This window comes from Nicotiana sylvestris, chromosome 11 (assembly GCF_000393655.2).
Source record: "Nicotiana sylvestris chromosome 11, ASM39365v2, whole genome shotgun sequence".
Classification (NCBI taxonomy): Eukaryota; Viridiplantae; Streptophyta; class Magnoliopsida; order Solanales; family Solanaceae; genus Nicotiana; species Nicotiana sylvestris.
In genome coordinates, this window is record NC_091067.1 from 29927081 (window position 1) to 29951894 (window position 24814).

The 24814-nt window shown below is 35.7% G+C and overlaps 1 protein-coding gene across 2 annotated transcripts; it reads right to left on the reverse strand.

The window, feature by feature from the left end:
• Window positions 1–2539: 2539 nt before the first annotated feature.
• On the reverse strand, window positions 2540–7619 carry LOC104212039 (protein LONGIFOLIA 1). 2 transcript variants are annotated; one of them, XM_009761219.2, is made up of 5 exons: window positions 7347–7619; window positions 5663–5834; window positions 4053–5570; window positions 3764–3953; window positions 2540–3389 (listed from the first exon to the last, which is right to left on the reverse strand). In XM_009761219.2, the coding sequence occupies exons 2-5, from the start codon at window positions 5780–5782 to the stop codon at window positions 2809–2811; spliced, it is 2409 nt and encodes an 802-aa protein (XP_009759521.1). In that variant the 5' UTR covers window positions 5783–5834; window positions 7347–7619; the 3' UTR covers window positions 2540–2808. The 2 variants fall into 2 exon arrangements, with proteins under 2 accessions (XP_009759521.1, XP_009759520.1); XM_009761218.2 differs by having other exon boundaries at window positions 2540–3398.
• Between the last annotated feature and the right edge of the window lie 17195 nt (window positions 7620–24814).

Consider the following 24814-nt stretch of genomic DNA (forward strand, 5'->3'; position numbering starts at 1 on the left):
TAACCATAATTAATAATTATGCATGTTACCTTAATTTTCACTCAACTACGACATAACAATATGAGTAGGGCTACCAGGTGCATTAAGCTTCCGCTACGTGCGGAATTCCAAAAAAGGCCGGATCATAAGGATCTATTGTATGCAGCTTTACGCTGCATTTCTGCAAGAGGTTGTTTCCACGACTCAAACTCATGACCTCCTAGTCATATGGCAACAAACTCTACTAATTGCGTCAAAACTCCCCTTCACAATATAATAACATGATTTGACGTAAATACTAAGTTTAAATAAATTTTCTCACAAACCCCCAGCCCTTGCTTACCTTCTGGATTTAGAGGTGCTAGGGATTGAGGAAGGATAAAGGAGGAACATGGGGTTTCTACTTTGGCTGAAAAAGTGAAGTGAAATTTCCTTAAAATTGAAAAAGGAGAATCGTAAATGTACTAAAATGGTAGATTCCACAAAGTTAGAAGCACTGTTGTGGTCAAAACTGTAGATTTGGAATCTGACAGAACTATCATGGGAAAAGATTGGGAGGATCAGAAGTTTTAAATTATTCAAAAATGGTACTATTATTACTACTTGCCATGCCATCTGACCTCATAAGTTTCAGAGCCTCTACGCAAGCACCTGTATAAACTTTTACAAAGATCATTCAATTTCAGTAGACAAAATTTAGTAACAAGATTCTTTTTTTTTTTCCACTCTTGATCGTATGGTTTGAAAATAAGTTATCCTGAGATTAGTTATACTGATATTAATTATACTAAGCTTAATTATATTGAGATTAGTTATCTTGGCAGTATTTATTATTGAGTATTTGCTATATTGTATTAATCCCGAGATTGTCAATTTTACTGCTTTTGCTTTAACTTGGAATTACTTATCTTGGGATTACTATTCTATCCTCTGGCAAGTATAAGTTATTTCGGTACAATTTTTAATCCTGTGATAACTTATTCCAGGACTGTAACCAAACAAGGGATGAAGCGATACTACATTTTTATCGCATGATTATTTTTGCTTATTCATCCTAACAAACAACCTCTCGGTGTTGTTTGCATGAAAGATAATACTTTTCCATTAGTTTGAAATTTATTTTAAATATTTTAATTAGTGGAGGATTAATTAAGTGAGACATTTAAAGAGAGGTAGATAGTAGTTTAGACATAGTCAAATGATTAAACTTTTAAAATATATTTTATAAGACGTGTGTAAAAGCTGAGAAATAATATGCACTTATTATTTCTACCTGTAATGTGGAGTAGTAGAATTAAATACATTTTACAGATTGATTTATTATTTTTCATATAAAATGCTTTTACTTGATATGGCTTGCTTTAAAGGTGGTAAATACCTCATAATTAAGACTTGCATTATGTTTACTTCCAAGTTCCAACTACTTGATATGGTTGAAGAAAAAGTAAAAAATATGGAAAAAATTTAAATGGAACTGTATCCAACTTTTGATTGTTTAGATTTTCCTTTCACCTTCTCTTTTATTTCCTTATTAAATGAGGGAAATAGCTCTAACCCCATCATATTTATTTCCAGTGCTCCAACCCCTCTTCATAGATTTGATTTTGTAGTCCACTACAAATACTATTATTTTATTTTAGTTATGTGACCTTTGGGGGTAAAAAATGGACACTGACATTGTAGTTGAACCGAAAGTCCCATCTGGCGACTCCAGACTTGAGTCCGGAACCACAGCCATTCAACGGAATTCGAAATGCCAAGGCTCGAAGACCGTTGGGACATGGAACAGTACTTTAAGGCTGTTCGTGCCCCTTTTGACGATCAAGGCACAATGGCAACAATCTATCTCCTTGGGGATGCAAAGAATATATATATATTTCTTTTAAAAGAACCACCTTAGCGGTGTGCGGTCAGGTTTGAACCGCAACCTATATATATCACAAAAGAAGAGAACATGGAAGAGGACATAAACCTGTGCTTGCAATACAAAGTGATGGTAGAATGAAAATTTTCTACTGGATAGTTGTACCAAAAGGAAACTTGCTGAGGAGAACTTCACACGAATTCCGACCCAATTACTGTAAGAACAGAGCAAAAAATGATTCTACGCGCAAATATGAAAACTCTATCAATAAAAAGATTTTAGCTTATTTTTATTTATTTAGAGAGGAATGATTCCCTCGTATGAGAACCGCAACAACAAATGCTTTTTCATCCCCAAAGTAGAGGAATTGAAGTATTACTGTTTTTCAAGGTATAGAGATACACTAAAACAACCCTTTTGCTTTTCTAAAGTTGCTAGGGTGTAAATGTTTTTGGCCAGCCAATCAAAAAGGAAATAAGAAAATGATGACAATTTAACACAAAATCATGTTATCAACCCTTAAACATTACTCCTCATATTTCTGAAAAGTTTTTTTACTCCTCCATTAAATATTTAACTAAGGGTAGTTTAACCATACTAGGTATTTTTGTGTAGAATTTAGTATTTTCTTAATGGGCACCACTTTTCCCAAAGGGTCAAAAATTTAATTTACTTGAGTCACATGATAAGCAATGATTTCTGCCAACTAACTCAAACTTATGCATTTCACAGAAAGAAAGAAAGAAAGATCTCCAAACTCCAGTCCAGTCTCTAACAACACTTTCCCCTTTTTTACATCTTGGAAAGTGACCATTCCCTTACAACAGCTTAGTACTTACCTAGGTAGTCAAGAATCAATAGGAACCAAAACCTAAAACGTGGAAAAACAAATTTAAAAGAAAGGAAAAAGCAAGCAATAAGGGGGCTTCTCAATGTAGTTATCCTGCCAACTTTTGTTTATCAGCTTAGAAAACTAACTTCCTACACAGGGATGTTAAGAGGGTCGTTTTGCAGCTGAACTCAGCAAGGTCTTGGATCGTTTCGACTATTAAATCCTTGAATATCTGCCTTTCCATGTCCAAGACTGCCTCGGACATCTCCACCGGACAGTCTCCCCAACCACTGACAGTGTCTTGAGCCAGGTCTTTCTTGAGAACTTTACAAATGATCTCGACCAAGTTGTTACCATTTTCACGTTCTTGTATTCTTTGGAACTCGGTCCAAACATTCTCCACTGATGGCTTTGCGATAGATGAACCTGACCAGGAGAATGCTTTCCAAGGGGGAAGTTGCCTGTTTCTATCAAGAATTTCAGTGATAGTGTCAAAGATCAGCTTTCTTTCGAGTATGGAGACTTTGGAAGTGTCCTTTCCTTTGAGATATTGCTGCTTCTCCAATAATAAAAATATATCAGATTCCTCAGGCAGATATTGGGAAGCTCTAAGGATGTCTGAAATGTAACTAAGATGAGAGTCATCCGTTGAATCGTCATACTTTGATTGGACAGGTGAAAGTGCCGAGATCCATATTTCTTCCTCCGATTCCCCTGAAACATCTGATTTAGTTTTTAAGTAACATTAGCAATAACCCAAGAAGAAATATGGCAAGCTTGTCTAATATATTTAACTTGCCATTAATCACCAGTAGTACTCAATAAATAACTTCCATATGCAGAGCAGGCATCCTAAACCATTATTAACCTCATTATTATGGTAATGCGTGTTACTTTTATCAACTTGGTAATTTCCTCCTGATGCTGCATTTTTGCTCTTTTTCGGAAATACATGTTTAAACTAAAGTAAAAATGGATTTGAGGAAAGATTTAAAATGAATAACCGGATGACTGGTTAGAAGACGAGAACCAGAGGGGGCAGGGTTATGTTATGTAAAACAAGATTTGAAGATAACATAACTGTTTACCTTTGAAATCGATGTTCCTTTTCATGATAGGTGAAGGGGAAGGTGAATCGTCCCTGTAGAATGACGAGTCAAGAACTGACACCGGACTCGGTTGTGATTCAGGGGCATTCATCTCTGCTATGCTATTAAGGAGCTTATCACACCTTTCCAAAAGGCTCCTTCCTTCATTGTAATCCTCCAAATTTGATCTCTACAGTGCCATTTCAAGAAACAACTATTAGAATCAAGTCAATATTGATTACTGTATTTTCTCTTAAGATTAATTCAGTTGCTTAATTTGTTACTATACCTCTGCATCAGTTTGAAAAGATGAGCTAACGGTGCTTTCAGAAATGGAAGATGACTCGTCCTCTGTAACAAAGGTTGTGATCTTCTCTTTCTGCTTACTCTCTGCCATTTCTCTCTTGTTTCTAGGTGATCCCTTTGTGACATTTTGCTCCAAACTGCTTCTCCTCGAGCTAAGCTTTGGTGATTGTACTGGAGAACCTCTTCGATTCTCAATTGGCTCTCCTGCTCTTCTACGAGTCTCAACATTCAAGTTCTTTGGTTTGGCCACAGAGTTAGAAAGCCTCACACTGTTTTCTCTCTGGGTTGGCGAGCCGGAATCTCTAGCTCTTAGTGGACTCCGAGCATTTCGTTCAGAAGCAGGTCGTTCCCGATATGGGCTCACCGATGGAAGACTTTCACTGGAGAGATTGGGTCTCCGACCAATGACATTTCGGCTTCTCATATTTGACGGGGGTGTAACATTTGCCATTCTTCTCTGGCTTGGTGAAACTGATCTCGAAGGCCTCATAAGAACTATTGGGGACTCATCAGATGAGTAAGTTGGGTCGTATACAAAATTCCGGTGGCCGATCTGCTCCGATGGTCTTTTGGTATGTAGGAGCCCTTTGAGTTGCAAAGCCTCAAGGATTTGCTTCAAGGTCTCAAGATCTTTAGAAGGCTCGTCAATGCCTCTCATCTTCAATCTCTTGTCTATCTCACCATAGAGTGAGACTGTCTGCTTTGGCTCTGGAAAAATGTCTGCTGTATCAAAGAAACATTTTCTGTGTTGAGGTGACTTCCACGGTGATGAATTTAAACTTCTGTTCGAAGCCTTTGGCCTTTCAATCTTCTCGTTCTTCAGAGGATATCCCATCCGATCCATAGGTCTGGCATTTGACATTGAGCTTCTACGTTCGTTCGCTGCATTGTCTTTCATTGCATTGTTTGATATGTTAGATCGAGGATGGTTTAGCTCTTTCAAATCCACATGGTTTCCTTCCACAAAACGGCCATTAAACAAGTCTCTTGAGACTCTGGATTCTGATGCAGATCTTCGCAGCTCTGCTTGCGGCAGAGCTTCTGGGCTTGATTGGGGTAATGGTTCAAGGCCCATTAGCCGTGCAATGACACTCGGGCAAGGACGCTGATTGTCGTCACCGTCAGCTCCATCCTCTGTGTTCTCACCTCTATTTGCTGATAGAGTTGAAGACTTCGTTCGTAGCTCCCTCGGCCGAAGACTTCCTTTAGCATCAACAACAGCTCTGCTGTCCAGAGAGAGCCTCGGAGCTTCTTTGCAAAACTTCCACGAAGACCTCGTCCCATCTTTCACTTCAAATATAGGAAGAGGGAGTGGTGATTTTGGCGGTGTCTCTACGGGGACAGAAACAGCTGGCTCGACCGGGCTGACCTCTGCTGCCGGCTGCTTGGATCGGTCTGGACTTGGCGTTTCTCCAGGTCTAGCAGGATGTGGTTTCCCGAGCTCCTTTGAAACTGCCGGCGATGTAACAAATTTATCGGGTTCTGACGCATCATCAACAACCTGAAAATTCAAAGAAACGCCCTCTAATCATCAACCATTATAAGCAATGCCGACATCCAAACACAAAAATGAATAATCTAAGAAATTTCTACCGTGAAATGTGGCAAGCGTTTGGTTGCATAAAGTCTCTTCCCAGCTAAAATGTGATTACGGTCAAAGATCTGAAGAAATCCAGCCATACAACCCATTCTCCTATCATCCACACCATCCATATTGCGCGCACAAGAAAAATGCTTGGATCTACAACTTTATTTATAATAGCTCCTGTTGAACAATAATTGGTCAGTCCATGTGCAAATCAATTAATTTGCATAGAAACAGCTTTAGTTAAATAACCAATTATTATCAGTAATTTGAGTTAGCTCACAGATTATAGGACTGAAGAAACAAAGTTTCCAGATGGTCTCTTTTTCTCAAATCAATGGCATTGAACTTCATTTATCTTAATACTGCTCAAGAATCAGAATAAAGAGCAAAGAGAAGAAGAGCATTTTTCTTTTAGATTCTTCTTGTAGGGTATATTACCCATTCATCTATCTGAGTATGAACAGTCATTCAGTTCAACTCGATGTACTATACACACACACAACAGATTCAAAAAAAAAGGGCAGCCCAGTACACTAAGCTCCCGCTATGCGCAGGTGCGGGAAAGGGCGGACCACAAGGGTCTATATTACGCAGCCTTACTCTACATTTCTGCAGGAAGCAGTTTCCACCGCTCAAACCCGTGACCTCCTGGTCACATGGTAGCAACTTTACCGGTTGAGCCAAAACTCCCCTTCTAAAAGGGCAGCCCGGTGCACTAAGCTCCCGCTATGTGCGGGGTCTGGGGAAGGTTCAAAAGAAAGTTGCAAATGTAGCTAAAACTTGATGAGATCTGCAATTTAGTGAAAAACCAAAGAAGTTATGCTGCGCGAACTCTCCAAAATACTGTCGCACCCGTGTCGGATCCTCCAAAAATCCTCCAAATATACACTACTTTTGGAGGATCCGACACGCACCCGGAGACATTTTCGGAAAGTCCGAGCAACATAACAAAGATAAAAAAGTCAAACCAATTAGCTTTCCAGATTTGTGTTTGCTCTTTTAAATGATAACAAGAACCAAAACTCTAGCAAACACTTGATTAAAAATTAAAAAAACTCCTATGATTTCTCAACTTCAAGAACATATTCATTTTCAAGATTTTATAAATGCACAATGCCATTCAATAGAAGCAATGAACACATTCTCACATTTCTTAAAAAGGAAAAAGAAAAGAGATCCTTTAATTGGTTTTGTGTCTCCTTCAATTTGGAAACTCGTTCAAGGAAGTAACTGTATGATGCAAAATACATACATTTATAGAAACCCAACGAGTTAAAAATCACATCTTTACAGAAATTTCACCACATTGTGTTGTGTATTATTTTTCACAAATCCAATCACAAAAATGGAGATGAATGCCAACAAAAAAAATGTAGAAGAAAATCATGCTGACGTCACTTAAAAAAGGTAAGTGAAATTATTGCACATTTTCTTGTAATAATTTTTTTAGCAAATTCATTCACAAAATGGAGATTAATGTTGCAAAAAATAATGAAGAATCCAATTGAAAAGAAGACGAAATCAATAAAAGAAACACATTTACACAAACCCAATGAGGTAAAAATCACACCTTTACACAAATTTTTAGCTCATTTTCTTGTGAACTTTTTGACCAATTCAATCAGAAAATGGAGATTACTATCCAAAAAAGAAAGGAACCCAATTGGGAAAAGAGTAAGAAAATCATGCCTGGAGCTTGAACACAAAGAGTTAGACAGATCTGAAGCTGGAAACACTCTGTAAATACACTAAACCATTCAAGAAAAGAAAGTGGCCATTCATGGTTATAGTGATTATATAAATTTGGCTATTTTCTTGCAAAGAAAAAGGTTATTTTGGCAAATGTGAGTTTTAGCTATGGAAGTTCCAATTTCATTTCCACCGAACCATTGAGGAAGAAAACAAGAAGTAAAAGGGGCGAGAGAGGAGCCGTGGGGTGGAGAGGAGAGAGATTAAAGAAGTGTGTGTGGGGGAGTGAGTGATATGATATAGTGTATTACTTAGAGATCACCTCAGAAAACCACAAGGGGGTGGGGGTAGGGGTGGGGTGTTGGGCTTGAGGGGGGGGGGGTATCATTGTTTTGTGTTGACAACTTTGAAGAACTTAGACCGTCAAAAGAGCAATTAAGAATTATTTTAAAAAAAAGAAAGAAGTAATATGAAATAACAAATGCCAATAAAAAAAATTAAGTCTTCTTTTTTCTATATGCATAGGAGTTTCTGATTCACTAGTCTGATTAATTAAGATTTGCACGTCACATGAAGCTCATTAATTGAGGGACCTTTCTATAGTTAACGACCGAAAAATAACATTCATCCACGACATTTTTCGTTGTGTGTTACAAATATAATCAATACTACGAAAAAGTGTTATTGGATAAATGAAATTCATATACCATTAACTAGAAGTCTTGAGTTCAATATCCATAGAGCTTATGAAAGGGAAAAGTGTTTTTTGCTAAAAAAAAATCCATATTTTTAAGGTTTTAATTTGAGGCATTTAATTAAAGGTGAAGAAAATTATATTCATCCAATGATACTCTCTGGTGGTTTGGCGCAAATATAATCACAACTACCAAAACTAATTGATGGATAAATAAAATTCTTCATTCTTGACATGAGATCTGGACGAATTGGAATTAATAGACTAGTATTTTTCGAATATCAATTATATAAAGCAAATATTATCACTTTGTTTGTAAATGAAAAGATATGTTGGAACAAACTTTTATATTCTATCCACACTTTCATTCTCTCGAATAAATATTCTTTTTCTTTTTGTTTTCCAACTTTTCGCATACAGCACCATGTGATTGTGGCATCAAAACAACCTAATCGAGCAAAGAGGCAGTGAGGGGTGAGGACCCTTAAAAAAAAGGTATAGATTCCTAATATACTAATACTATAAAGAATTCTAACAATATCAATATATTTTAGCATGTTACTGTTGGTAACTTATTTTATTTTTCATTTATTAATTTTATTTTTTATGAGCAATTATAAGTAATTATTATTTAGGTGATAATGATGGGGCAGGCAGGCCGGTGCACAATATATTCCGCATTCGTACAGGGTCGGGAGAAGGATCGTACCCCGAGGCGTATAACGTAGACATCTTATCCTAATTAAGCATTAGTGGCTCCTGGCACGACTCGAACCCGTGAAATAATAATATAAAAAAGGTATATGATCGGTATATAAAAATAGTGAAGTTGGTTAGTATACTGTATATATGCAGTATATACACTGCATCACATATGAACTGATAATATTAATGGCTCTTTTACAGAAAGGATTGTATGTGAATCACGAGGGTTGGAGAAAGAAATTTATTGTACTAAAAGAAAGTCAAGCTAAGGTACAGGTTATGTATTTATTTGTTTTTTTTTTTAAACTAGACGTATATATTGTATAAATACATCTTTCTACAAGTATATTTATTGCTCATCTTTTTGTTCAGGTTAACATTTAAATTTTCCTTTTTTTTTCTCTAGTGAAATATGGCAAGACACAGAATTGAAATAACATGTGTGTTCAGAAGTTGGGACACAATAATAACAAGTGCACTTGTATAAATAAAGCTTTTAAATATCTTTAGGGATCATTTGGTCGGGCGTATAAGAATACTACTAAATAAGGTATATTAGTAATATTAGGATTAGTTATACTAGAATTATTTTTTATTGATTATTTGATTTGGTATATTAAAAATAACATGCATTGCATAAAGTAAAAAAAAAATATTTGTTTACCGACATACCCTATGAAAAACGTTGAAAAGGAGGTAGAAAAAGTTTTGAAAATGCAGTTCTGTCTTTATACATGTTTATCTATGTATTAAAGATTATGGTATTGCTAATGCCATGGTTTGTTATGTATAAAAATAATAACGAATAAAGTGTATAATTAATACAAGTATTAGTTATACATAGATTAAAAAATACTAGTAGCAAACAAGGAATTCATAACACCAAAGCTAATACATATATAATTTTTCGTAATATATCCTACCAAATAACCTCTGAAAATAAGTTATCCAAAAATTAATTATTTTGAGATTAATTTTTCTAGGATTAGTTATACCGCAATTTTATCCCGGGATTAATTATCTCCTATTCCTCGTACCAAACGAGCCGCAAGGGCTACTTTTACTGATGAATAAACCAAAAAATATTTGTATTAAAATAAACATATATATTTCTTGCCAATATCACTATTGTGTGGGATTAAAAATGACAAGAGATATCATGGTTTAGAGGCTATCCACTATAATCATTTGTGTTTTTTCAAACTATAAGTGGATGTCAATATCTATAAATTAACTTTGCATCCATAAGGACCCCCATTTGTCCCACCTAAAATGAAAGATACTATAACTATAGATAGGTCACTTTCTTTTGCATGTAGTTGAACTTTTATATTCCTGTGCTTTCTTTTTTTAGATTTATATTTTTTTTTTATTGAGCTCAATCTTTTTTGTGCAGGAAAAAATAATAGAGATATAAAGAGAATACATATAATTTCCTCTCTGCAATATTCGTATTTTTTATACTTTATGTAATTTTGTTATTAAATGAATTTCTCAAAACAGAACGATGAATCATTATTACCTTTTTTGCTAAACTAGAAAACTCTAAAATAAAAGAAAATAATATATTAAATTTTTTTGCTCTGGGATGTATTTCAAGAAAAGATTATTGAATAACATCTGAGTAAAAAGTAAATTAATTAGAAAAAAATCGATCAATATCTAAGAACAAATAGAACTGTGCGTAATAAAGTAGATTCTGTCTTTTGCTTTATCTTACGATGGCTAGCACATTTTGAGCATATGTATATTCTATATCTGAATATAATTCCTTTTTTAACAATTAGTGGAAAAATATATTATAAAGAATACACACGTTAAAATATGGATTTAGTGATTCAATAAATTAAAGTCTATCGAATTTCCAAAAGCTTAGTTAACTAGTTGCTAGTGATTGCGTGATTTTGACGAAATAACCCGAATTTAATGTGCCTTTTGGTTACGATATTACTACGTATTGCTATTGATAAGTTACGTACCTTTGCAACAATTTTTTTGGGTTTCTAACTAAACAAATAAAATAAAAGAAAATGTTTGCAATATTTTTGTGAATTTTCTTGATATTTGTCTCCGTTGAGATTGAGTATTGATTGTCCCAAGTAACGGTAAAGTTACTTTTTTAAGCAAGAAAATGATTAGATTAACATGCATGGTTTTCTCATAACTTTGCTTGTCAAATCAACAAAGGCATGCTACTACCCATTATATCATAACGGTGTAATCTTGGTCTTAACAATTTCCGTGCATCTCAAGAATTTTTTTTTTTTTTTTTTTTTGTGAAATACATGAAGGAAAATTACATTTGTAGCTGTTGCTCTGGGCTTCACATAATAGCAATGAGAAACATTGGCGAATATTATTACAATTTCGTCTAACTTTAACCCTAAGAATTAATTAATGAGGTGAAGATTACTAGTGACATTGGCTCAAAAAGAGGAAAGGTTGTCTCAGCTATCATTCCATCATAGACCTGCTTAACGGCCTAAGTATGTTCAATTCCAAAATTAACTTATGAAATGAAGAATTATAAACCACCTATAAGTTTATTTTTGCGCTAGTTACTATTATTATCGTGTTTGGCACTTATTGTAGTTAATTTGGATAACTTTTTTATTGTTGTAGTGAAGCTTTTTGGATCTATGTGATATTGTGGTTTTTATCTTCGATTTGAAAGAGTTTACATATTAAATTTGGTGTTCTTTATTTTCAATATTTTTGAGTTTGCCTCTTTTCGACGTATCAACGATAGTAGGGCCAAGTTATTATCCGGGATTTTACGTGATGGAGGCGAATATGAGCAAGATGATATGTTTTTATAATATATGAAAAAGTAAGATGAAAGATTTGCTATATGTGAAGAATGCATTTGCCCGTTTTTGCAGCTCATAAGTCATAAACTATGTCTGATGAAGATTGATATTTCGAGCACCATCAAGTGTATGGATATATAAGACAATGGGTTGAAGACAATGTTCGCTACCATATGTAAATGAGATACATATTAGATCCTTGTGGGAAAAGTTGGAGACACTTTATGCTTCAAAAATTGAAAACAACAAGTTGTTCCTACTAAAATAATTGATGGCTTTTAAATATAATGAGGGCAGTCTTATTTTTGATCATATGAATAACTTCATGTCTGGATTGAGAGAGAATTTTGCTGATATGATATATTGACTGTGGCTTCTTAATACTCTACCACATTTTTGACAAACTCCTCGCGTTTATAAATTCAGCTCCCAGTGGTAAGATGATCATGGAATAATGTTAGAAGTGGTATGTTGAATGAAGAAGTAAGGAAAAAATTCTAGGGTTCGTCCTCACAGACAAATATTTTGATTACACTAGACCGGTGGAAAGAGAAATTACGAAGTTCGAGGTATAGAAGTAAAAGTATAAGCAAGTCGATTTTCAAACATCGAAATTATTTGTACAACCATTGTGGCATGAAATGACATACTAAAAGATTTTACCATAAGTTGAAGCAAGACACTAGAGAAGGAAGAAATTTAAAAATAATGAGAACAATATTATTGTTATTGTTCGAGATGACCTTTTTGCTTATGATAAAAATGTTATCACTTTGGCATTCCAAAAGACGAGTTGGGTTGTAGATTCTAGATCTAATTCTACAGCTACCTCACATGTCACTCCAAGAAAAGATTTCTTTTCATCTTATATTCTTGTTGATCCCGGAGTGTTAAAGATAGGCAATACCAGTAAAGTTAAGGCATTTGGTGTTAACATATTTTATTTGAAGAGTAATAATGGTTTATCATTAGTTCTTCAAGTTGTCAAGCATGCTAGACTTTCCTTTAAATTTTATCCCCGCAAAAAAATTATAAGATGAAGGTTACCACAATGCCATCTTTAATGGCCAACGGAAGGTCATCAATGACTTGTTAGTTGTGGCTCAAGGAATCAAGTCTTCTCATCTTTACATAACATAGAGTTTCATATTTAGTGACTCCATATATTTAGTAAAAAGTGATATTTTATCATAATTGTAGTATAAAAGACTAAATCATGTGAGCGAGAGGGGGATTACACATTTGGCTGGGGGAAAAATTCCTCTAGAGTGAAACAGCAAATCTGAAAAGACCATAGCCATCTTCTTCAAGAAAGCTTGAACTATTAGAGCTAGTATATTCTTATTTATGTGGTCTATTAAAGTAAAGTCAAAAGGTGGTATGCTTTAGTTTAACCATTTTCGCAAGCTTTGGATATACTCTTTGATATTCAAAGATCAAGTACTTAGCGTGTTTAAGGAATTTCATTTTGTAGCTGAGAGGCATATCAAAAAGAAATTAAAATGTATTTGTACTAACAATGGTGGTGAATATTACGTCTTTTTAATAATTATTATAAAGCATAAGGAATTCGTCATCAGAATATCCCGCCCAAGACGCCTCAATAAATCCTTTTGGCAGAGAAGATGAATAAAATTCTAGTTGAGAGAGTTAGGTACTTGTTCTTAGAGGCAAAACTTCCAAATTTCTTTGGGGAGTAAGCACTTAAAATTGTTGCTTATGTTATCAATTTGCCTCCTATTATTGCTTTGGATAGAGATATATCCCTGATAAAGTTTAGTTGCCAAAGATGTTTCTTATGATCACTTAGAGTTTTTAGGTATAAAGCTTGTGTGCATGTTCGTAAAGATGAGAAATCAAAGCTGGATATCAAAACTAAGCAGTGCATCTTCAGCGATTATGGTCAAGACAAATTTGGATATATTTTCTATGATCTAGTTGATAAGAAAGTTATTATAAGCCGTGATGTAGTATTCTTTAAAGACCACACTATTGAAGATACTGACAAAACTAAAAAAAATAGGTTTTTAGAGTAGTGAGAGCTTAGTTGATATTAATCCAATTTCTATTACTAATGCACCTATCTCACATGAAGGAACCCAAGATAACAGTAAAGATGGTGATCAAAACCAAAATGATCATCACGGTGTAGATCCTATGTATGCTCAAGTTGATGATGTTGTGGTTAATTAGCAACCAGTTCCTGCTCAGATAACTACGGCGAATATTCCTCAAATCTCTTTTAGAAGATCTACAAAACTTTCCATATTATTCTCCTCATGAGTTACTTTTAAATGACATAGGAAAACTTAAAAACTATAATAAAGCCATGCAAGATACTCACAAGAATCAGTGAATAGAAGTCATGAATGATGAGATGAAGTCACTCCATGAAAATAGCATATATGAGTTAGTGAAATGGTTGAAATGTCAGATCAGTGCTTTATCGAACATATGAGTTTTCATAGTAAAATAAGATCAACATGCCTATCCGCCTCAGCACAAGGCGAGGTTAGTGGTTAGAGGGTTTGGCCAGAAAAAAGAAGTTGACTTTAATTAAATTTTCTCCTCTGTTATGAAAATATCTTTTATTCGTGTAGTTTTAGGATTAGCCACAGCCCACAAGTCTAGATTTAGAGGTTGAGCATATCAATATCAAGACTGTTTTTCTTCATGGTGATTAATATTAGGAGATTTAGATGGAGCAACTTGAGGGTTTCGTAATTAAGCATGTAGATAAGCATGAGTTTTGCAGAAAATTGGTGTGTATAAACCTGTCAATAGTTCTTCTACTTGAAGGCACATATGGCCCCTTGGCTGGAGGAAAGATTTGTTGGGCCCATACCCATGTTGTCCAGCCAAAGGTCGAATAGCCTAATTCTATTCTCTTTTGGTTTTCGATCCTATTTGGAATTGGATTTTGGTTCTTATTATTATTTGGAGTTGGTTTTGGTTTTAAGAGCAGGCACCACTCACTATCTACAAATAAAGCAACTTTGGAGAATTATTCTATGCTTAAGATATTAGTCTTTGAAAGACTTTAGCACACAAGAATTTTTTTTGAGAGATCATCCATCACAAGAGAACAGAGAAGAAAAAAGATTGTTTATTGCAAATATTTACTCCAATCAGCCAGCTTTAAATTACGTTTTTATATTGTTCACCGTTGGGTGGGCTAAAATTTTTAGTATTACATAATGGTTCTTGCTTCCTCCATAGTTAGCATGTATCCCCTGGCAGAGGCGGATTCGGGATTTAAACCTTATGGGTTCAACTTTTAAAATTTTTAGAATTGAACTCATTACATTTTTTAAGTTATGGGTTCGTATCTACTATTTTTGTAATTTTAATGAATTTTACACATAAATGTTTGTTTTGCGTCGAAAGCTATGGGTTTAATTGAACCCGTCGTATATACACTACATCTGTCCCTGTCCCCTGATCAAACTTTAGTATCAACTCGTAAACCCTCATCCTAAAGCTATTTTTCTTATCAGTGAATTGGAAGATAGTGCATAGGTACTCTTTGATGAAGCGGGGACGAGATGATGTGACATACTATGATCACATAAAGAAGTGCTATCCTTCTCTCGACTATTTTTATGGGGTCTTTTCGGGATAGGTAGGCCCAACCCTTTCCCCACTCCCCTCCCTCCATAACACCTTTTTTCTCTTTTTCTATTAGGAAACAAGATAAGAAAGGATTTATTTTATTCTTTCACATAAACGCGCACCTTATCTTGTATCGAAAATTTTTCGTCCTATACACTACGTTGAAAAAGGCCAATGATAACGCCCAACTATGCCTTTTAAAGGACAAAGCGATCGCTGCAAATATAATTCGATTTTAAGTCCGGAATTGATCCTCGGGGAACTAACCTATCTATTACACTCTACAACAATGTTATTATCAACTCAATCAATCTCTAGATGTAAGATTTTTTATCAATAAAGATTGGGTTTTTGTTTAGCTACTTCAACTACTATTAAAAACAACAGTAAGCTAAAACAAAGATAATTCAATGGTAAAAAGGTCTAGGGCAATGATTTCCCCAATTGCTAGTTTAAGTCTCGACTCTTCGCTATAATCTCACTGTAATACTCTATGAGGATTAAGAGTTATGGGTTATTGTAATTATCTCTCGATCAACTACAATAATTTACTAGATCATTTTCTCGAACTACTCTAGCTGACAATATGTGTGCAACTCTAAATTATCCCACCAAAGTTCCGTTATCTCTAAACCCACTTTTAAGTTCAAGTAATGAATCTCTTCAATTACCCGAAAGTGGTGTTGTTCAACAACTGTCTAACCTTGTGAGCACGTGATTTTTGCCTTACGAAAAACTACTCCAAAATAAATCAAAATAAATTTCTTTTACTGTGTAATTTCTGAATTTGCGTGATGTTAAAAATTTGTTTATGTCCGTAAAATGTTTGCTTTGTCATAATTAAACAAAAATAAAATAAAATACATATTTGCATGAATATAGGATTTAATTATGCATTTAAGAGATAATTTAAATAAAATCACAAAAATATGCATTGGTTTTATTTTAAATGTTTCACTGTGTGATTAATATTTTTTGTCTATGTGTTAAATAATTGTTATAGAATAATTAATATATATTTGTGAAAGTAAATTTGTTTTATAATTACAATTAGAAACTTAAATTAGAAAAAATGAAAAAAAAATATAATAATACATATACATAAAAATCGGACCTGGATTTAAATCTAGGCCCAACCAATTAATTCCCTTCACAGCCCAATCCCAACAGCCCATGTCCGGTCCAATCCAAGCTAAAACCAAACGACGCCGTTTGGTTACCCCTTATCAAGGGCCGTTGGATTAAATCCAACCAACGGCCAAGATCTCATCACCCTAACCCAAGACCCTTACCCGATCCGATACCCGGTTCAACCCGTCCCCCTAACCTAAACCAAACGACACCGTTTGGTTAAGTGAGTAGATCTCATCCATCCATTCTACTTGATCCAACGGACGATACCAGTCCACCCCACCCCTATATAAATCCCAAACCTCTACCCAGCCCCTAACTGAACACCCCCCCCCCTCTCCGCTCCTGTTCATCATCGTTCCAAACAGACCTCTAACCCTAGCCGCCCCTATTCTCCTTCGCCTGAAACCCGGCGGCATCAACGCCGCCGGTCACCAACTTAACACCCTAGGACCTCCTGAACCTCCCCTACACGAATCCAGCCTTAGTTTCCTTCGAATCAGGCCACAACTCTTCGAATCTTAAATCGAAGGTTGGCCTGAAAACTTGATCTAAACCAATCAGCCCCAAACCAACACCATGGCTTCCCCTAAGAACCCTTGTTGTGGATCTGAAGTTAGTTCGGTTCGAATCAGCTCTGAACTTCTCGAATCTTCTTTTGAAGATTCGGACCAAACAAAGATGAACTCAGATCCGTTTCAAACTAACACCAAATGACCCCTAGGCTACCCTCACCCTTGTGTCATGTTTGGTTCTTCTCAAATCTGACCAGAAATGGTTAAATCCCAAATCGAATTTTTAAGAACCCTAAAAATACCAAACTTCCGGATTCTGTGCATATTAAATGAAGATTGAGGTTTAATCGACCTTAGTCGAAGTATTTTCAGTGGAAAATATTTCGACTAAGGTCAGTTTGATTTCAAACAAAAAAGGTCCAAATCCAAGTTGAGTTCGAGTTTAATTGAAGATTTAGAGGTATTTTCTATTTCTTTTGTATTATTCTACGTGTATTGTTGTTTGTTTTAATAGCTTTTTAATTTTTCATATTTTTGTTTTGATTAATTTTGTCATTTTTGTCTCCTACCTATCTACTTAATCCGAATGTGAAATGTTTCTGTTGATTATGTTTATTTACAATGTGTGTAATCGACTCGATTAAGTTCGTCGATTGGTAACATTATGAATCCCCATTATGATAATACATTGTAATAACCTGCTCACCTGTTTTGATTGACTATTATCATGTTGTTGTAATCAGTTAGTTAGACCTTGCTAATTAGTTGGTTCTTGTTTAATAAGTCAGAAAGTTTATCAAACATTTGAGTATTAATTTTGGGCAGTTGGTTTCAGGCAAAGTCAGTATACTGACCATGCCCCTGCATTCATACATATTTCAGATTTAGTCTGAATTGTTCTGATTCTGTGTGATGTTGTTGAGATGTTAAGTTTGAATTCAAATTTACAAATGTTGCATAGATACAACTGTGTTAGGAAGTTGTTTAGAATTGGTTTTAGCTGTTAAAATCAGAAGGATAACCAAGCCTGGACAGATTTTAAAATCAGTTTTGTAACAGATTCTGGATTTTGGTCTGGGGCAGTAATAACAATAATATTAAGGGATTTTCAGGGGGTATTTGAGGAATGAAACAGTAGGGTAATGTAATAATAATAGTATGTTTATAATGGAATGTTAGTGGCTATAATTTAATGGGATAATGGGAAACAAAGGTTAATGGAATGCTGGAAATCAGGGAAAAGTTCACTTAATGGGATTTAAAGTAGTTAAAAACAGATTTTAGATAGGATTTTCTGTTTTTAAAAGATAAAAGGGTGCAACCATCCTTGTATAAATACAGGAGCTGGACAGACAGTTGAGGAGGACAGAATTTTGAGAGAGAAAAACAGAATTTTCAGAAAGTTTTTTTATAGAGAGAGAATTTTTAAGAGAAAATCTTTAAGAGATTTTGAGGGCTGAGATTTTAAAGAAAGGAAACAGAAAATAGAACACTCACATATACACTCACACACAGATACAGCAGCAGAAACAGAAAATCAGAAACAAACTGAATTTGTAACTGAAGAAAAGCTGAAATCTGAAATGTTGTTCTTGTGTTGAATCTGTTCAACTCTGTGTGATTCCACTGTTCAGTTAAAATCTGAATTGTCTTTCAAAATACTATACTGTGCATCTATTTTCTTCGGGTCTTATTATTGTTCAAATCTGTGGGAATACTGATATTTGGCTGAGTGTGTTACTACTGTAACTGCTGAAACTTACTTCTTCTACCTCCATTTTCAGGTATATGTCTTTTAAATTTTAAGTTGGAAAGAGATTCAACATGACTTGTCGATGAAGCTTGAACTGAAAGTCTATTTTTATTTGTCCAAGTTCATCAATTTAAATTTCATTTTTGTTTCATGTTAGTTAATTAGTAGTAAATTCAATTTGATAGCTATGAGCTATTTGTCTTACTTTAAAAGTTTGTATAAAGGTTTGTAATAATATTAGTTCATTATCTCATTAGTTTAATAAATTGTCAAGACAGGGAGTAAGGCATAAAAATGGACCATTGATTGCATCCCTTAATACTATTAACTAAATGCAAAGATAAAGAAGTTACATTAGTAGAATATCTTGTAATGAGTATGATTTTGTTTAGATTGGTATAAGTTATTATATGGTATGATGACAGGTATAATCATATGAGTAAAGTAAGTTGGTATAGCTCGTCATGATGACAGAACGTTATGAATGCTTACGCCAAATAGTCGGGTTGCATGTAATGTAACTTTGTTAAATTAACTTGCATAATAATTCCCTTTCTACAAATTCGATGCTTATCTACTTTCATAAAACAAAGTGACCAAGTAATTAGGCCTATTAGATTAAAAGTGAGTGTATGAGAATGAAAAGAGATGTACAAGCATAGATTGCCACACTTTACATCATTGATACTTAGAAATAGAATTTGCATTAAGTAAACAATGAAAATTCTCGGAAAATATTTCCTTCCCTTTATGAATCATTTATTTTCAGTTTCATATGCCATTTATTCTTTGGCATGTATATATATATATGTCATATATTTTTTTTTAAAAGATAGTATTAATCATATTTTTATTATGTCCTTTGAATTTGAACAGTTGGAATAAATTATTTATATTCGGAAAATATAATCAACGGTCAACATTTAATATTGTAAATTCTTTGAAACCTTAAATGGGAATTTATCATGATTTTCACATAAAAATGTATGGATATAATGAATAATTTGCGGGAAAATCCTTAATATCATTGCAAATATTTTTGCGCAATTAGGGATACGTTCGCGTACCTTGATTATATTTTTAAAAGCAAAAAATTCGGATTATGCGTACGCGCAATTTCGAACGAATATTTAATAAAAGGATTTATCCAAAGGCGTTAAATCAATTTCATAAAAACCCGAGATGTACGGTTCACTATTCAAGAAAAATAAATATTCTTGATTCAACACAATCTCGGAAAAATGATTGCTTAATATATTATCAAAAATTATTGTGTACACGTACGCGTGACACAATTCCGCATTTTTAAATTTGTAACACGAATATACGTACGCGTAATTCGATTCAAAGAAGGGTCCTTAATCACGATAAGCAAAAGCGGTAGAAAAATCACGTAACAAAAAAAGTATTTAATAAAATCAAGATGATTAAGCCAATTATAAAAACAGTTAAGCGACCGTGCTAGAACCACGGAATTCAGAAATGCCTAACACCTTCTTCCGGATTAACAGAATTCCTTACTCAGGATTTCTGGTTCGCAGATAAATAAACAGAGTCATATTCTCCTCGATTCAGGGATTATAATTGGTGACTTGGGACGCCTCAAAATTCCCAGGTGGTGACTCTGAAACAAATAAACAAATCCCGTTTCGACCGTCCTTTAATTGGAGAAAACTCCCCACGCGCCCCGCAGGCGCGGGAAAAAGGAGGTGCGACAGCTCTGGCGACTCTGCTGGGGAACGAACCCAGAACCATTGGTTCAGGGTTTAAAGAATTCGAGCTTAAAATATCTGTTTTTATTGGCTTTACTTACTATATAATTTTCAACTGTTTATATGCTAATATGCTAAATGTTTTTTTTTACCGCTTTAATATTATTTGAATTGTGAATATATACAACTGCTACGAAACCCCCTTCTTTCTGAGTCTTCTGAATTTATGGTGTACACGTGCGCGTGACCCACCTTTCTGTTAAAGTCATACCAAATAAGACGGAGTTGGGACAAGTAACTAGGCCGGGCAGACTTTCGTGCTCCCGGTACGTTGCCCCCGCTTCGGCTCAAACTGTCTGTTTGGGTAAGCCAGGTTTAGAACAATCAACCTAAGGTTTTACACTTAGAATAACTCAGCCATGTACCGGATCCCTAGTAGGAACGAATATTTGCATCATATGCATTTGGCCTTGGAGACTCAACACAGGGGTTGGGTCTGTCTAGGACAGGTGAACCCAAAATTAAAAGACCATCATGATGCATCCTACTTGTTAATTGTGCATTCATTTGCCTCAAACATGCTTGTTGACCAGCTTAAAAAAATTCATGGTAAGAGGCAAGGAATAAAATGGGTTGTTTTAAAATTTTCGAAAAAAAAAATATAGTTTTAAATTTTGAAATAAAAATATTTAATAAAAAAAATTCGAAAATAATTTTTAGTATAAATTTTTCCAAAATAAATTTTGACTTTATTAAATTTCAGATACAAAATGAGCACTACGCAAAGCCCCTCATCCACAAGTACGGAGGAATTTCTATGTCAGCTTCAAATGTGGTGGTATGATTTAGGCGAAGACGGTCAAAAATGGGTCGTCAAGCATTTGGGAAATCTCACGGACATTATGAAAGTTAAGCCACGGGATGATCTGATTACGGCATTAGTAACTTTCTGGGACCCTGTTCACAATGTTTTTCGTTTCTCTGACTTCGAGCTTACTCCTACATTAGAGGAGGTAGCTGGCTATGTTGGTTTTGACGGAAGTTTAAGAAATCAAAGCTTGATATTCACAAAGGCTCCTTCAATACATCGATTCTTCGGTCTTCTGAACATCAGCAGTCAAATCAGGAAAAGCAATGTCATCAATGGATGTTGTTCCTTCAACTTTTTGTATTCCAGATTTGGAAAGTCAGATGGGTTCGAAATTCATGAGAAAGGCCTTACTAATAAGCAAAACAAAGACACTTGGCAGATACACCGACGATTTGCTTTCATGGTGGCTTTTCTAGGAGTCATGGTCTTCCCAAATAAAGAGCGAACAATTGATATTCGCACCGCAAAAATTGTGCAAATCCTCACCACTAAAGAAAATCACACCCTTGTCCCCATCATTCTATCAGATATTTATCGGGCTTTAACTTTATGCAAATCAGGAGCGAAGGTTTTCGAAGGATGCAAAATTTTGTTGCAAATGTGGGTGATTGAACATCTCCAACAACAACCCAAGATCATACAGTATGGGTCGAACAAAGCTAATTGCATCGAGAGCTATGAGGAAAGAACAAAAAATTACCAAGCTCCAGAAGGGATAGAAGCATGGGTATCTCATCTAAAGGCTTTAACGGCAAATCAAATTGAATGGACTCTGGGATGGCTCCCGATGAGAGAAGTAATACATATGTCAACCTCAAATAGTTATCTACTACTATTGGGATTGAGAAGCATTCAGCCATATGCACCACTAAGAGTCCTAAGGCAACTAGGGAGATATCAAATAGTTCCTGATGAGGAAGATTTGAGTATGCAAGTAATCGAATTACACCCAGAAGCCACTATTCCCGAAGCTCTACTTCAGCAGATGTGGAATGGGTGCCGATACTTGAAAAGTGATACTCAAGTCCTAGACACTACCAAGGGTGAGATAAATCCTGGATATGCAAGGTGGTTCGAAAAGCGGTCTCGCGTGGATGATGTACCGGAACCTGAGCTAAAAAGGCCAACAAAAAGACCCCATGTTCAAAATTTCAATGATAAAATCCAAGAACGGTTAATCTGGGGAGAAAAAGAAAAAGGGTACAAAGCCACTATCCATGCCCTAAAAGAAAATCTAAGAAGCCTCAGTTTGGAGAAAGATTTGCAAGAACAAGAAGCCAAAGGCGAGAAAAAGAGTCTAGCTTGTGAGAATGAAAATCTTCATGCTCGATTCCTAAAAATGAAAAGAGTCTCTGAAACGCCAAAGAGAAGCTGGAAGGATCAAAAAATCATCGCCAATCTCTTCGAAAAAATGCAAGATTATGATTCCATTCTTGCGGAAAACGAAAGGGCATTGAGCAAAGCAAAAGAAAGGATCCAACAATTAAACGAAGAAGCCAGATCTAACAAGGAACGCCAAGATAGGCAATCCGAAAAAGACAAGGCTCAATTCAAGAAGGAAAAAGACTATTGGATGCGATCAGAAGACCAGCTTCGTGCACAACTAGAAGAGGCAAGAAGATGCAACAGAGAATACCAACAAGCAGACCTCGAACAGGGAAAGATCGCAAGCAAGATTAGAGCAGGCCAGACTCCGAGCTCTATTAGAATCAGCTTTAGATCGTGAAAACCGTGTCAGAGACATAGCCACCACTCGTCAGCAGCAATTGCAAGACCAAGACCAACGTCTCCAAGGTTTCAGGGCACAAATCCACGACTTGGCAGTCTTCACATCTCAAAGTTATGTAAACTGCCAAGGAATGGATTATGAAAGGTTTACAGAGCATGCGCCCACTTTTGCTCGTCATCTAGCAATGGAGTTGGAAAGGATGTATCGTACGCTGGGAGGCCATCCAGGTCAAGCCCCACATTGAGCAGATAATCCAATATTAGAGAACAAAAGTGGAAAGTGGGGCATTTTGTGAGATGTTATGAATTGTATCTTTTATTTTGATTTAAGTGTGTGTGTTTCAAGCTATTTTCTTAAAGTTTTCGAATGTAATTCCATCTTTATATAATAAATAAATATGATTGACTTTGGTCCGAACTACGCAAGGTCTGATTCATGTTTGACATGATACGTAGGCAATCTCTAAGATTCGACCACCACGATAAAGATATATATAGTAAATAAAAGCGAATGACAATTTTTCAATTTCAAGAAAGCTGGGACGACACAAGCAACCGAGCGAATGCATAACAGAAAGGGATTATTTGTCTAGGAGCATTGCATCTCAACGTGTGATTATATATGTGTTAAACTCTCAAAACTAACAAGTTTGTCCATTTTCAGAATTCGACCAGTTAGTTTCTCTAAAGAGTATACTGGCATATTATCACTATCATACAAGATCAAAAGGACCAATACCCGAAAGTATGTCTATCCCAGATGTTGACACAGGAATGGAGATAGAAGAGATGGATGTCGGGAAAATGAAAGAAGAAATGCTTAAGCTCAAGCAGCAAATGGCTGAAATGTACCAAGCTTGGTCTACAGGACAGTTACCCCCATCTTACCCAAATAACCCTGCTCCATCAATGATCCAAACTCAGGATAATATCACCACTGAATTATCCCCAAGTTTCCCCATTTATCAGCACTACCGAGGCACCACCTCTCAGACACCACAGTCTCCACCTCCAAAACCAGTTCCGTACCTTCCTCCACCTATGACTCCTGTTTTTGTAGCACCTCCCCCTGCTACATTTCACAAATCTCCTAGTGAGCCTACATTTCAGGCCCAAGACAACCAATATTACCCCCGGAGCCCACCTTCAAAGCCTCCGAAATCAATTCACCTGCTCCTCGGTTTGATCTCCCAACCGAAATTGACAAGCCAGCCAAAAATGCTGAACAAGAAGAGATGTTCAGGAAGGTCAAAAGTCTAGAACAGTCGTTCCGAGACATGCGGGGATTAGGTGGGCAAGTCAGTGTAGCATACAAAGATTTATGCTTATTCCCTAATGTACAATTGCCATTTGGCTTCAAGATGCCCAAATTTGACTTATACAGCGGGCACGGCGACCCAGTAGCCCACTTAAGGGGTTTCTGTAGCAAGATGCGAGGAGCTGGGGGAAAGGATGAATTATTGATGGCTTACTTCAGTCAAAGTCTAAACGGATCAGCTTTGGAGTGATATACACACCAAGACCATGGAAGATGGTACACCTGGGATGACCTGGCACAGGCATTCGCATACCATTTTTAATACAATCTGGAGATCATCCCAGATCGATTATCTTTGACCAAATTTGAGAAGAAACACAATGAAAGTTTCAGAGAGTATGGTTTTCGGTGGAGAGAACAGGCAGCAAGAGTGGATCCTCCTATGAAGGAGAGCGAAATGGTAGACTACTTCCTCCAAGCCTTGGAACCAACTTACTACGCCCACTTGGTTTCAGCGGTTGGAAAATCATTCAACGAGGTAGTGAAGATGGGAGGTATGGTGGAAGAAGGCCTCAAGACAAACAAAATCATGAGCTATTCAGCAATTAAGGCAACTACTCAAGCTATTCAAGGCGGGGTAGGAGGAATCGGAAGAAAGAAGAGGGAGGAAGCAACCGTA

What these genes read in the sequence shown, in the direction of transcription:
- LOC104212039 (XM_009761218.2), bottom strand. Translation starts at nt 5,782, where the DNA reads ATGGATGGTGTGGATGATAGGAGAATGGGTTGTATGGCTGGATTTCTT. An exon ending in CTTTTCAAACTGATGCAGAG is followed by an intron (nt 3,954 to 4,052) that starts GTATAGTAACAA and finishes ATGGCACTGTAG; the next exon opens with AGATCAAATTTGGAGGATTA. An exon ending in AAGGAACATCGATTTCAAAG is followed by an intron (nt 3,399 to 3,763) that starts GTAAACAGTTAT and finishes AAACTAAATCAG; the next exon opens with ATGTTTCAGGGGAATCGGAG.